This window comes from Halichondria panicea, chromosome 7 (assembly GCF_963675165.1).
Source record: "Halichondria panicea chromosome 7, odHalPani1.1, whole genome shotgun sequence".
NCBI classification, from domain to species: domain Eukaryota; kingdom Metazoa; phylum Porifera; class Demospongiae; order Suberitida; family Halichondriidae; genus Halichondria; species Halichondria panicea.
In genome coordinates this window covers 4398180-4411960 of record NC_087383.1, presented here as the reverse complement: position 1 = coordinate 4411960, position 13781 = coordinate 4398180, and the positions used below count along the sequence as shown (strand labels likewise).

The 13781-nt window shown below is 39.6% G+C and overlaps 2 protein-coding genes across 6 annotated transcripts in view; one reads left to right on the top strand and one right to left on the bottom strand.

The window, feature by feature from the left end:
• The window catches only part of LOC135338014 (probable E3 ubiquitin-protein ligase HERC1), a 55213-nt gene that overhangs the window by 23322 nt on the left and 18110 nt on the right, over positions 1 to 13781 (bottom strand). The window lies entirely within an intron of this gene.
• On the top strand, positions 11586 to 13640 carry LOC135338015 (uncharacterized). Its single transcript, XM_064534025.1, has one exon. It carries the CDS (start codon positions 11662 to 11664, stop codon positions 13519 to 13521), a length of 1860 nt encoding a protein of 619 aa, XP_064390095.1. The 5' UTR covers positions 11586 to 11661; the 3' UTR covers positions 13522 to 13640.

The window sequence follows — 13781 nt, the reverse complement described above, 5'->3', positions numbered from 1 at the left end:
GCTGAAAATAAGGATGCGCTTGATTTCCATTTTTAATTAGGTTTAAGTATTTCCTCATTCCTTAATGTCTTCTATTTATCCAGCACTATACGACTACGTACGAGTTTGAATGCTTATTACAGCTGCGTAGCTAAAATTGCTATATGATACCATACAAAACTTATTGGGTAAATATCAACCATGGGAAATTTATGAACCCATTCATTACTGAAACAATTTAATAAATGTGAAAATCATGGCCCGTAAATGCAGTTGTGTGACATATGACAATCAAACAAGGGAAATCACTGCAGGAGAGTGTATTGAAGGCTGTAGTAACGAGTGTTGCATGCTTGCTAATGCCTCTCGCAATGTTTTTGCTTTCACTCAAAAGTATTAGAGTGTTATTGAAGAGGTAAATAATTTGCAATGTGCTTTGATTGTTTCACAAGAAAGAGGTGTCCACAGTTAATAGTGCATACTGATCGTCTTAAATGGCCTGTAGCCAAACAGTGGGAGCAAACCTTTGTCAAAGGCATAGTCAGTATAGTCTGTGAGATAAGTATTGAAGACAGAATTCAATCACAGAAAGTAGTATATATACAAGCAGTCTAAAAATAGTTTAATCACAGAATTCAATCACAAAAAGTAGTAGTATAACTATGAGAGGTGAGTGAATAGTGCCAAAAAAAACAAATTTGCTGTGTTAGGAGGCGGCGGCTTAACCTTAGGGTGGCAGCAGGTGTCAGTTGTTGGCGGCGGCGAGTGTTAGTTGGTGACGGCAATGTGGTTGGTGGCGGCGGCTTAGCCTCGAAAATGTAAAGCCAGTCGTGAATATAGATGAGGTTAGAACCACTTGACCTTAGCTAATAGAGAAACAGTAGTCTCGAATACCCGCCTCAACCTAAAAGCTTGAGTCTGGTCAAACTCACATATGAACTTTGTTCTGCACAGTCAGCAAAGTCAAGTGGGCTACACGCCCACAAGCATAGTGATAAAGCCACAAGCTACCGCATGTTAGGGACAGAACATACACAGAGCCGGCTATATCAGACAGTGTATCAATTAAGGCTAGGAGTTGAAAGCCTACGAGAAAAACACTGAGCCATCATTGCACAGAGCTAGAGGGCCATGAAACCATGGTCGACGGTCACATTCACATAAATGAGCATTTAGGCTGTTAATTTCGACAAGGTGTTCCAAAGGTCCTGTTGCTAGTCTGGAGAGTTCTAGTATCACATCCTTACAACTCTCTCCATGAATTTTCTTACGTCGCCTTCTGTCAGGGGCTAATTCTTTCTACTAGTAACAATCCATGCTGCCGTGGCGGTTAGCTATAATGATATTCATGTAGACTATAATTTTATTCATGTTCCACACCCACTTGTGGTCAATTAAATGTCCAAGAAATTCCTGGACACACTTGAACCAAACCTCAATGTGAGTTTGACCAGACTCAAGCTTTTAGGTTGAGGCGGGTATTCGAGACTAGAGAAACAGAGGGTGCTCCTGTGCTAGCCCTGAGACCATGAGCAGCCTGATATCAGGTCAGCGCTAGAGCAACTGTCTGGTCTTGACCACTCCCTCCCAGACACTAAAAACAAGCTTGAGAAGTAGTCTGCAAGATAACTTTAATTAGTTAAAGGTCAAATGGTCCAACATTATCTTATTCACATCCACATTAATATATTCGAGGCTAAGCTGCCTCCACCAAGTAAACACCCGCCGTCACCTCGAGGTTAAGCCGCCACCATCGTAGATAGAGTCTCTACTCTCTATGGCTATCATGCCGCCACCAAAAAACACCAGCTGCCACCAAACAAACAGCCTCCGCCACATTCAAGGTTAAGCCGCTGCCACCAAGTAAACACCCGCCGCAACCAAGTAAATACCCTTCGAGGTTAAGCCGCCGCCACCAACTAGACTGCCGCCTCCTAAAAACAGCCTCCTTTTGGCACTACTCACCCCTCATATATAACAAGGAGTCTAAAAAGAGTTATCAGAAAAGGTTGGTTTGTGGCTTACCAGGACCTGGGTGCAACTGTTGCCCACTGTTGTGTTGTTCTTGCACGTTAGTGGGAGCACCCCTAAAGGTGCTGTCACAACACCCTACTTTTAACAGTGCATGTATACATGTATGTATTCTTATGTTGAGTTTGTGATTCTTTACGTTTCCTGCATACCCCTAATGAACCTGTAAGTACAATCCCTAGTAAGCACAAACAAGCTCATCAACGTTGTGTGAGTTGGATCGTTAAACACAGACCTGCATACTGCAGTAGTTAGACTAGTATAGTGACACATGCAAGCCTAACTATCATGGCTAAGTTGAGTACAGTATACATGATTGTGACTATTACTGTGATGCAGTGTATTTGCATTCAAAGTACTGAAAAACAAGTCAATAATCATCATTTTGAAGCCTTAAAAAGCACCGCTGATGAAACCTGCTCCAGTGATACTGATTGTCTACCGTGGACAACTTGTAACAACAACACCTGTATATGTCGACAAACAGACCAGAGGCTTTCAGCAAAATGTGACAATCTTCAACTTATGGCCTATTTATGCAGTTGTGCGACATATGACAATCAAACAAGAGAAATCACAGTAGGAAAGTGCATTGAAGGATGTGATAATACCACTAGCAATAAACAAGCGTACTTTGTGATTCCGTCTGACCCATCAAAAATAAACAGATTCATGTGTGAAGAAAGATGGAACAGAACAGGAAGACTGTGTGGGAAATGTTTACCAGGACATGCTCCACTAGCTTACTCTTATGACATGCGATGCATTAAATGCCCAGAGGGGATTGCCAATATTTGGAAGTACATCTTAGTAGCATATGGACCATTAACATTATTCTACTTCATTGTACTATTCTTCAAAATCAACGCCACATCCTCTCATCTTCACGGCTTCCTCTGGTATAGTCAAGCAATGTCTGTGCCAGCATTTGCTCGAGTGGCTTACATAGCAATGGTCGGAGACGCAACACAAGTTTTTCTATTTCACACACTAACTCCCATCTATTCCGTATGGAGTCTTGATATTCTCAGAAGCCTACAACTTGAAATCTGCTTAGACATTTCCACGCTCGCACTATTTGCAATGGATTATGCACTAGCCATGTACCCACTGCTGTTGACAGTTATTTCATACATCTTAATCAAACTCCACGACCGAGACTACAGAGTGATGGTACTTTTGTGGAGACCATTTCGTTGTATCTTTAAAAAATTTCGTAGAAACTGGAACATTAGAAACTCAGTAATCGATGCTTATGTCACATGCTTTCTACTATCATTCGTAAAAGTGCTCAACACTTCGATAGACATTCTCACTCCCACTCGTGCTACTGACCTGACTAGTGGAAAGTCAACCTGGGTACTGTATTACGATGGAACAGTGGACTACTTAGGAACTGAGCACTTACCCTACGCTATTCTTACAATAATAATAGACATTGTGATGATCGTAGCACCGGCGATATTGCTTGTACTGTACCCTTTTAAATGGTTTCAACGTCTTATCTCATGTCTGCGAGTAAAAGGACACATCCTACAAACTGTCATGGACTCTTTCCAGGGTTGTTACAAAGATGGGACAGAGCCTGGAACACGAGACTATCGATGGTATGCAGCCGTTCCTATCATGAGTCGTTTTATTGCTTTCACATTGATATCCGTTACACTCGATAGTGCCTACTTCCCGTGGGGAACAGTAGCAGTAGTCTCAACTCTTGTGCTGACAGTCATTAGTCAGCCCTATAAAGAGAAATTTGCAGTCTACACCAAGATTGATTGTCTTTCTAGGTTTCCTTGCAATAACTTTCGCTACAATCGATGGAAAGAATTTGACGGGTCTCATTCATTTTAGCTTGAGAGAAACAAATGTTATACTTTTAGGGATATCATTCACTGCTCCAATATTCTACATGGTAGGCATAACGCTCTATTGGATATTGTCGAGGATGAAGAAAGGAGGAAGATTGTTGAATCGCTTCAGAGCACAGAGACAAGGCTATCAAGATATAGAAGATGGCATCCCAGACAGACTTATTAACCCTGAGCACTACCAAGGAAGTATGCTACACCTCCAGTTTTAAATACACGTGATGTAAACACTCGTCTGACTGTTACACCATTTATTGCTTACACAAAGTTATGTGCATACCACAAACCAAAGTGTACTAAAATTGTCTGTTTAATGATATTACATTTACATTAATTAATTAGGTATTTCCTCATTCCCCAACGTCTTCTATTTATCCAACACTATAATAGGACTGCCTACGACTTGACGACAACTGTAAAACTGGTACGATACCTGGGTGAATATCAACCACGGGAAATTTAAAACTATTGCATTCATTACCTGAACAATAATTATTATAACTAGAGCACTAAAGTGCAAACCCTCGGCTGGTGACATGATTATAAAGAAACCAGAAGTGATGTATGACTGAGCTGTCTAGCACAGGCAACTCAGGAGCAATAAAACTAAACCAGACTAGAGAGAGAGAGAGAGAGAGAGGGAGAGAGACATGCTGAAACATTTAAGAACAGAATTTTAGTGGTACATACATGTAGATAATAATTATGTACTGTGAACTAGGATCACAGCAAAGAAGCCTGGAGTCTCAGAGAAGTATGGCTCCTGGAGTAGGATCCCAAAGTCAGCCAACAGACAACATCCAGTCACAATTCTAGCTTTCTATTGTAGTGATCCTTTTCCATTGTTCCTGGTACGGGATCACTTCAGCTGTAAATATGTGTGGTACCTCGAATAAAGGCCGTGTGTAGTTAGCTAGCTACCAACGTGAAAGTTCAAGCTTCTTAGCTTTAGCTTTTGCTCACTTTTATACGGCAACGAAGCTTAAACAGCGAAATCTGCCACAATTAAAACTAATAACTTGTTGTGTGCAGGCTATCCATGTTGTAAACGCAGTGCTATGGCATCCAGGTAAGTAGATTCACATGCCACACACAAACAAACAAACTAACAGACTACTATACCCGTGGCCACCCACACGCGCTTCGAGTAATAATTGTAACAACAACACCTGCATATGTCGGCAAACAGACTAGAGGCTTTTAAGCAAAGTGTGCAATAATTCAACTTATGGCAATAGCTATGACAATCAAACAAAGGGACCACGGTTGCTGAATTGAAACTACATGCATGCAGTGCTAGCACTCTATAGGCTATTACTGCATGAATATACACTGTATATTGCATGCAGGAAAAATGGTGAAAAGAGTGGGAAATGGTCGACCATGCTTATTGCTAAACAAGATGCCAAAAGTTCAAAGTACGTAATTGTTACATGTCTGCGGTATATGCATGATCCCCTGGATATCAAGCTCAAAGGAAAAGGCAATAAAATACATGTATACTGGCAACTTCCCACGCATTCCACTAAAATTGACTAATGAATCTGGATGTACAATCCCTAATAAGCACATACATAGCTTATATGAGTTGGATTGTTGAACACAGACCTGAATATTGCAGTAGTTAGACTAGTAGAGTGACACAATTAAGCCTAACTATCATGGCTAAGTTGAGTACAGTGTACATGATTGTGACTATTACTGTGATGCAGTGTATCTGTATCCAAAGTACTGAAGTAACTGAAAAGCAAGTAAACAATCATCATTTTGAAGCCTTAAAAAGCACTGCTGATGAAACCTGCTCCAGTGATACTGATTGTCTACCATGGACAACTTGTAACAACAACACCTGTATATGTCAATAAACAGACCAGAGGCTTTCAGTAAAGTGTGACAACCTTCAACTTATGTAGTTGACATTTGACAATGGAAATCACAGTAGGAAAGTGTATTGAAGGATGTGATAATGACACTAGCAAAGAACAAGCGTACTTTGTGATTCCATCTGACCCTTCAATAATCAACAGATTCATGTGTGAAGAAAGATGGAACAGAACAGGAAAACTGTTACCAGGACATGCTCCACTAGCTTACTCCTATGACATGCGATGCGATACATGCCCAGAGGAGATTGCCAATATTTGGAAGTACATTTTAGTAGCATCAGGAGCACGTTACAGAAGGAGGGTCTAACTCTACATGGGTTTGAAAATCACATCTCGTGTTTTCTTAAACACCGCATTGCCTTATAAAAAAAGTGTCAAGTACTGTGTACATAAATTACTATGAACAGATTTTGTATGTAAGCAGCAGGAGAGTGTGAGAATCTCCAACTTATGGCACGTAAATGCAGTTGTGTTACATATGACAATCAAACAAGAGAGTTCACTGCAGGAGAGTGTATTGAAGGCTGTAGTAATGACACTACCAACAACTAATTGTACTTTTCGATTCCATCTGACCCTTTAAAAATCAACAGATTCATGTGTGAAGAAAGATATGGAACAGAACAGGAAGACTGTGTGGGAAATGTTTACCAGGACATGCTCTACTATAGCTTACTCTTACGACAGCGATGCATTAAATGCCCAGAGGGGATTACCAATATTTGGAAGTACATTTTAGTAGCATATGGACCTCTGACAGTATTCTATATTTAATCGTATTATTCTTCAAAATCAATGCCACATCCTCTCATCTTCACGGCTTCCTCTGGTATAGTCAGCAGTGTCTGTGCCAGCATTTGTTCGAGTGGCTTACATTGCAATGGTAGGAGATGCAACAAATCTTTTCCTATTTCATACAATAACTCCATTCAATTTGGAGTCTTGATATTCTCAGAAGCTTACAGCTTGAAATCTGTTTGGATGTTTCCACACTCACACTATCTGCAATGGATTATGCAGTAGCTATGTAACCACTGCTGTGACAGTTATTTCAATAGAGCTCCACGACCGAGACTACAAAGTGATGGTATTTTTGTGGAGACCATTCCGCTGTGTCTTTACAACTTTTTGTGAAACTGGAACATTAGAAACTCGGTAATCGATGCTTATGTCACTTTTTTTATACTATCATTTGTAAAAGTGCTCAATATTTTGCTAGACATTCTCACTCCCTCTCGTGCTACTGACCTGACTAGTGGCAAGTCAACCTGGGTACTGTACTACATGTAGCTACAATGAAATGAAACAGTGGACTACTTAGGAACTGAGCACTTACCCTACGCTATACTTACAATAATAATAGGCATTGTGATGATCGTAGCACCGGCGACATTGCTTGTACTGTACCATTTCAGATGGTTTCAACGTCTTATCTCATGTCTAACGTGTAAAAGGACACATCCTACAAACTGTCATGGACTCTTTCCAGGGTTGTTACAAGGATGGGACAGAGCCTGGAACACGAGACTACCGATGGTTTGCAGCCGTTCCTATCATGAGTCGTTTTATTGCTTTCACATTGTTATCCGTTACACTCAATAGTACATACTACCCATGGGGAACAGTAGTAGTAGTATCAACTCTTGTGCTGACAATCATTAGTCAGCCCTATAAGTACAGTACGGTAGTGTGTTTGTGTGTCTGTGTAGACTGCTACAGCTGCTCAAAGATGAATTCAGTGCAAGTAAGAGTTTCTATAGGCGTCTAGTCATGTTTACTTGGATTTTAATTCGTGGATTTGCAAAATAATGCTTTGTTCTTGAGTTATGCTTACTTGGAATGCCATTGCAGCCTTTTCAGAAAAGCACGTAGCCAAACTTGTTTACCGAATGTTGCTACTCTACTTAGTAGTTAGCTCTGCACTAGAACGCTAGCTATTCGTAGCTGCAAGAGTGAGAAGAGAGCTGCAAGGCTCTGCAGACGGCAGCCATTAATTTTAGACTTGAACTTTTGCATCGATCGTTTTTAACAACAATCATGATCGATCATTACCCACTATTTGAGTTTGCATGCATGATTGGACTGAATAAAAGCTATTAGTAGCTTTATGTTATGTAGCTTTGGCATCTCCACCGAGGCATCAACACCTGCGGTGCTTTCATCTACATGGTGGGCCTAACACTCTATTGGATATTGTCCAGAATAAAGCAAGGAAAATTTGTTAAATCACTTCAGAGCACTGAGACAAGGCTATCAAGATATAGAAGATGTTATGCCAGACAGACTTACATGTATTAATCCCGAACACTACCAAAGAAGTACATGTATACTATACACTCCAGTAATCTAATACATGCATGTATACATGTGATAACGACAATTAAACACGACTCATACTGATTGCTTAATCAAAATAGGTTGACACTGAACGAGCTCTCAACCTACCAACTTCAGTATAAACCGTAAACATAAAAGCATGTGTATGTAACGTATAATTATGCTTGAACATTCTATCATACAAGCCAATAATTATACACAATTTATGTTATACATATTGTCCATTACACCAAAATTTATGCCGGGCAAAGCTCCGAGGTGGACAGGATAGTTTTTCGTTGCCATGTAGTGGACAATAAGTGTCATATACCCTCTGGAATAAAATGCTTAACCTAAGTTTTGATACAACTACAACTAACGTCTCAAAAACTATTAAACGAAAGCGTGTAGCAAGTGCTACGCTTCTAGTTCTACGCACTAACTTGTCCATGTCTAAGCAGTGAGCTCCACCCTTTTCCAACCTTCCTGGTGTTCAGCGAGCCCCACCCATTTGTCCTACCCTTGCAAATAAGTATTTAGCTTCTACTTGGCTGTGTACAGATCTAGTATAAAATCTCATATTATAGTGTTGTTAAAATAACTAATTAGTGTGCCCTCAAGGCAAGGGACTTTATGAGGAATGCGGAGTTTATGCTAGTTAAACCCCACCCAGTTGCTATGATACAGACCCCAAGTGGGGTATATATATATTCATATTGAGTTCAAATGACGGTGCAAGAATTTACGATATCTATTATGATTATGTTTTCATTACGTAAAATATGCCTGGTCAGGCTCATTATGAACCTGGAATGAAAATACAGCTGCTGCAATAATACGTATCCCTAAATAAGCGCTTAAGTGATAAGAGGGGGAACTTTATAAGCCTCACTTACATGCACGTACACATGCATGTATGTCTGCGGTATATGGTCCCCAGCTCAAAGGATAAGGCAATAAATTAACTATACATGGATACTGGACACTTCCCACCCATTCCACTAATATTTCCTAACGAATCTGCAAGTACAATCCCTAATAAGCACATATATAGCTCGTGTTAAAAAGCCAACTAAACTCAGACATGCATATTGCAGTAGTTACTAGTATAGTGACACAAGCCTATAACTATCATGAGCATTAAAGTGTACATGATTGTGACTATAACTGTGATGCAGTGTATCTGTATCCAAAATACTGAATTGACTAAAATTAATAATCGTCATTTTGAAGCCTTAAAAAGCACTGCTGATGAAACCTGCTCCAGTGATACAGATTGTCTACCTTGGACAACTTGTAACAACAACAGTTGTATGTGTCGACAAACAGACCAGAGCCTTTCAGCAAAGTGTGACAATCTTCAACTTATGGCCCATAAATGCAGTTGTGTGACATACGACAATTAAACAAGGGAAATCACAGTAGGAAAGTGTATTGAAGGATGTGATAATGACACTAGCAAAGAACAAGCGTACTTTATGATTCCATCTGACCCTTCAAAAATAAACAGATTCATGTGTGAAGAAAGATGGAACAGAACTGGAAGACTGTGTGGGAAATGTTTACCAGGACATGCTCCACTAGCTTACTCTTATGACATGCGATGCGTTAAATGCCCAGAGGGGATTGCCAATATTTGGAAGTACATCTTAGTAGCATATGGACCATTAACATTATTCTACTTTATTGTATTATTCTTCAAAATCAGCGCCACATCCTCTCATCTTCATGGCTTCCTCTGGTATAGTCAAGCAATGTCTGTGCCAGCATTTGTTCGAGTGGCTTACATTGCAATGGTCGGAGATGCAGCACAACTTTTCCTATTTCACACACTAACTCCCATCTATTCAATTTGGAGTCTTGATATACTCAGAAGCTTACAGCTTGAAATCTGTTTGGATGTTTCCACATTAACACTATTTGCAATGGACTACATACTAGCTATGTACCCATTGCTGTTGACAGCTATTTCATACATTTTAATTAAACTCCACGATCGAGACTACAGAGTGATGGTATTTTTGTGGAGACCATTTCGTTGCATCTTCAAAAAATGTCGTAGAAACTGGAACATTAGAAACTCGATAATCGATGCTTATGTCATTTTTTTTCTACTATCATTCGTAAAAGTACTTAATATTTCGATAGACATTTTCACTCCCTCTCGTGCTACTGACCTGGCTACTGGCAAGTCAACCTGGGTACTGTACTACGATGGAACAGTAGACTACTTTGGAGTCGAGCATTTACCCTACGCTATTCTTACAATAATAATAGGCATTGTGATGATCGTAGCACCGGCGATATTGCTTGTACTGTACCCTTTCAGATGGTTTCAACGTCTTATCTCATGCCTACGCGTAAAAGGACACATCCTACAAACTGTGATGGACTCTTTCCAGGGTTGTTACAAAGATGGGACAGAGCCTGGAACACGAGACTATCGATGGTTTGCAGCCGTTCCTATCATAAGTCGTTTTATTTGTTTCACATTGATATCATTTACACTCGATAATGTCTATTCGTGGGTAACAGTAGTAGTAGTCTCAACTCTTATGCTGACAATCATTATAAGGTGAAATTTGCAGTCTACACTAAGATTGATTGTATCTTCCTGGGTTTCCTTGCCATAACTTCCGCTATGATTGATGGAGAGCTTTTGACGGGTTTCATTAATTCTAGCTTGAGAAAAACAAACGTTATACTTTTAGAGATATCTTTCACTGCTCCAATATTCTACATGGTGGGCATAACACTTCATTGGATATTGTCGAGGATGAAGCAAGGAGGAAGATTGTTGAATCGTTTCAGAGCACAGAGACAAGGCTATCAAGATATAGAAGATGGCATGCCAGACAGACTTATTAATCAAGAACGCTACCAAGGAAATAGGCTACAGACTCCAGTAATCTAATAGTTATGTGTGATATACTGCTTACGCAATGTACAAAAAACATGCACTCGCAAACTATTGCTTCTTTTTACACTATAATTATAATGCCGATGTTTAAGCCTATTTTAAGCTATTGATATACATGTATACTTGAAAGCCGATGCAATAATTATCATACGAGATGCTTAGCTGGGAGGAGGAAGTTTCTATAAAGGGTCCGGGGGTTCCCTGAACATTTTTTGAGAAATGATTATCTGAGGTGCAATTTGGACTTAAATCATTAGAAGGTACATGCATGCATGGCTAAGTTATGCAAGTTATGTTTGCATGATGCCATGGTCGTTGCGGGAGAGCACTTATCATCCAAATATGGTTTCTGTTGCTGAAAATAATGCACTTGATTAGGTTTAAGTATTTTCTCATTCCTTAACGTCTTCTATTTATCCAGCACTATACGACTACGTACGAGTTTGAATGCTTACGACAGCTGCGTAGCTAAAATTGCTAAAATTATGATACCATACAAAACTTATTGGGTAAATATCAACCATGGGAAATTTATGAACCAATTCATTACTGGAATCTATTCAATTATGTATAATTATGAGTACGTTAAAAGGCTTCAAAAAGCCTGTATATAAAGTTAAGCTTGGACCTGTTGCAGTAGTGAGTGACACAATAAACTACGATGACTAAGTTGAACAAGACAAAAGTGTACATGATTGTGACTATTACTATAATGCAGAGCATCTGTATTCAAAGTTACAATTTTACAATTCAAGACTCAAGAGTGACTGAGCAACCAGTAAATAATGATCACTTTGAATCGTTTAAAAGTACCACCTGCTCTAATGATACTGATTGTCCACTATGGACAACTTGTAACAACAACACCTGTATATGTCGACAAATAGACCAGAGGCTTACAGCTAAATGTGAGAATCTCCAACTTATGGCCCGTAAATGCAGTTGTGTGACATATGACAATCAAACAAGAGAATTCACTGCAGGAGAGTGTATTGAAGGCTGTAGTAATGACACTACCAACAACCAATTGTACTTTTCGATTCCATCTGACCCTTCAGAAATCAACAGATTCATGTGTGAAGAAAGATGGAACAGAACAGGAAGACTGTGTGGGAAATGTTTACCAGGACATTCTCCACTAGCTTACTCTTATGACATGCGATGCGTTAAATGCCCAGAGGGGATTAACAATATTTGGAAGTACATTTTAGTAGCATATGGACCTCTGACAGTATTCTATTTAATCGTACTATTCTTCAAAATCAACGCAACATCCTCTCATCTTCACGGCTTCCTCTATTACAGTCAAGCAGTGTCTGTGCCAGCATTTGTTAGAGTGGCTTACATTGCAATGGTCGGAGATGCAACAAATCTTTTCCTATTTCACACACTAACTCCCATCTATTCAATTTGGAGTCTTGATATTCTCAGAAGCTTACAGCTTGAAATCTGTTTGGATGTTTCCACATTAACACTATTTGCAATGGACTACATACTAGCTATGTACCCATTGCTGTTGACAGTTACTTCATATATCTTAATAGAGCTCCACGATCGAGACTACAAAGTGATGGTATTTTTGTGGAGACCTTTCCGCTGTGTCTTCACAACTTTTTGTAGAAACTGGAACATTAGAAACTCGGTAATCGATGCTTATGTCACTTTTTTTCTACTATCATTCGTAAAAGTGCTCAACATTTCGATAGACATTCTCACTCCCTCTCGTGCTACTGACTTGACTAGTGGCAAGTCAACCTGGGTACTGTACTACGATGGAACAGTGGACTACTTAGGAACTGAGCACTTACCCTACGCTATTCTTACAATAATAATAGGCATTGTGATGATCGTAGCACCGGCGATTTTACTTGTACTGTACCCTTTCAGATGGTTTCAACGTCTTATATCATGCCTACGAGTAAAAGGACACATCCTACAAACTGTCATGGACTCTTTCCAGGGTTGTTACAAGGATGGGACAGAGCCTGGAACACGAGACTATCGATGGTTTGCAGCCGTTCCTATCATAAGTCGCTCAATCGCTTTCATATTGTTATCTTTCACACTGGACAGCAGCTATTTTCCATTGGGATCAGTAGTAGTGGTTTCTGGTCTTGTGTTGACCATCATTATTCAGCCGTATAAGAACAATGTTGCAGTTTACGCCAAAATCGATTGCATTTTTCTGGGATTCCTTGCCATAACGTTCACAATGATAGACGGCAAAAATATAGCTGATTTGCTACATCCAAGTTTGAATCAAGTCAATGATATACTCTTAGGGATCACATCCTCTGCTCCAATATTCTACATGGTGGGCATAACGCTCTATTGGATATTGTCGAGGATGAAGAAAGGAGGAAGATTGTTGAATCGCTTCAGAGCACAGAGACAAGGCTATCAAGATATAGAAGATGGCATGCCAGACAGACTTATTAATCCTGAACACTACCAAGGAAGTATGCTACACACTCCAGTTTTAAATACATGTGATGTAAACAATGAACAAGACTCGTACTGACTGTTACATGTACATCCTTTATTTCTTACGCACAACACTAAGCAAAAACTTAATGCACAATCACTGTTTTATAACCCACACACAAATTTGTAATAACACAGGTAATGATTCATAACACATGGTTCAGATGACACAGGGGCCTATGAGCAGTAATAAATTACAGTCATACATTGTATGTACATAAAACACCACTATTTATATACACTGAGTCTGCTACTGCATCATCATGTACATCATGTATTTACAAATTTTGTTGTAAT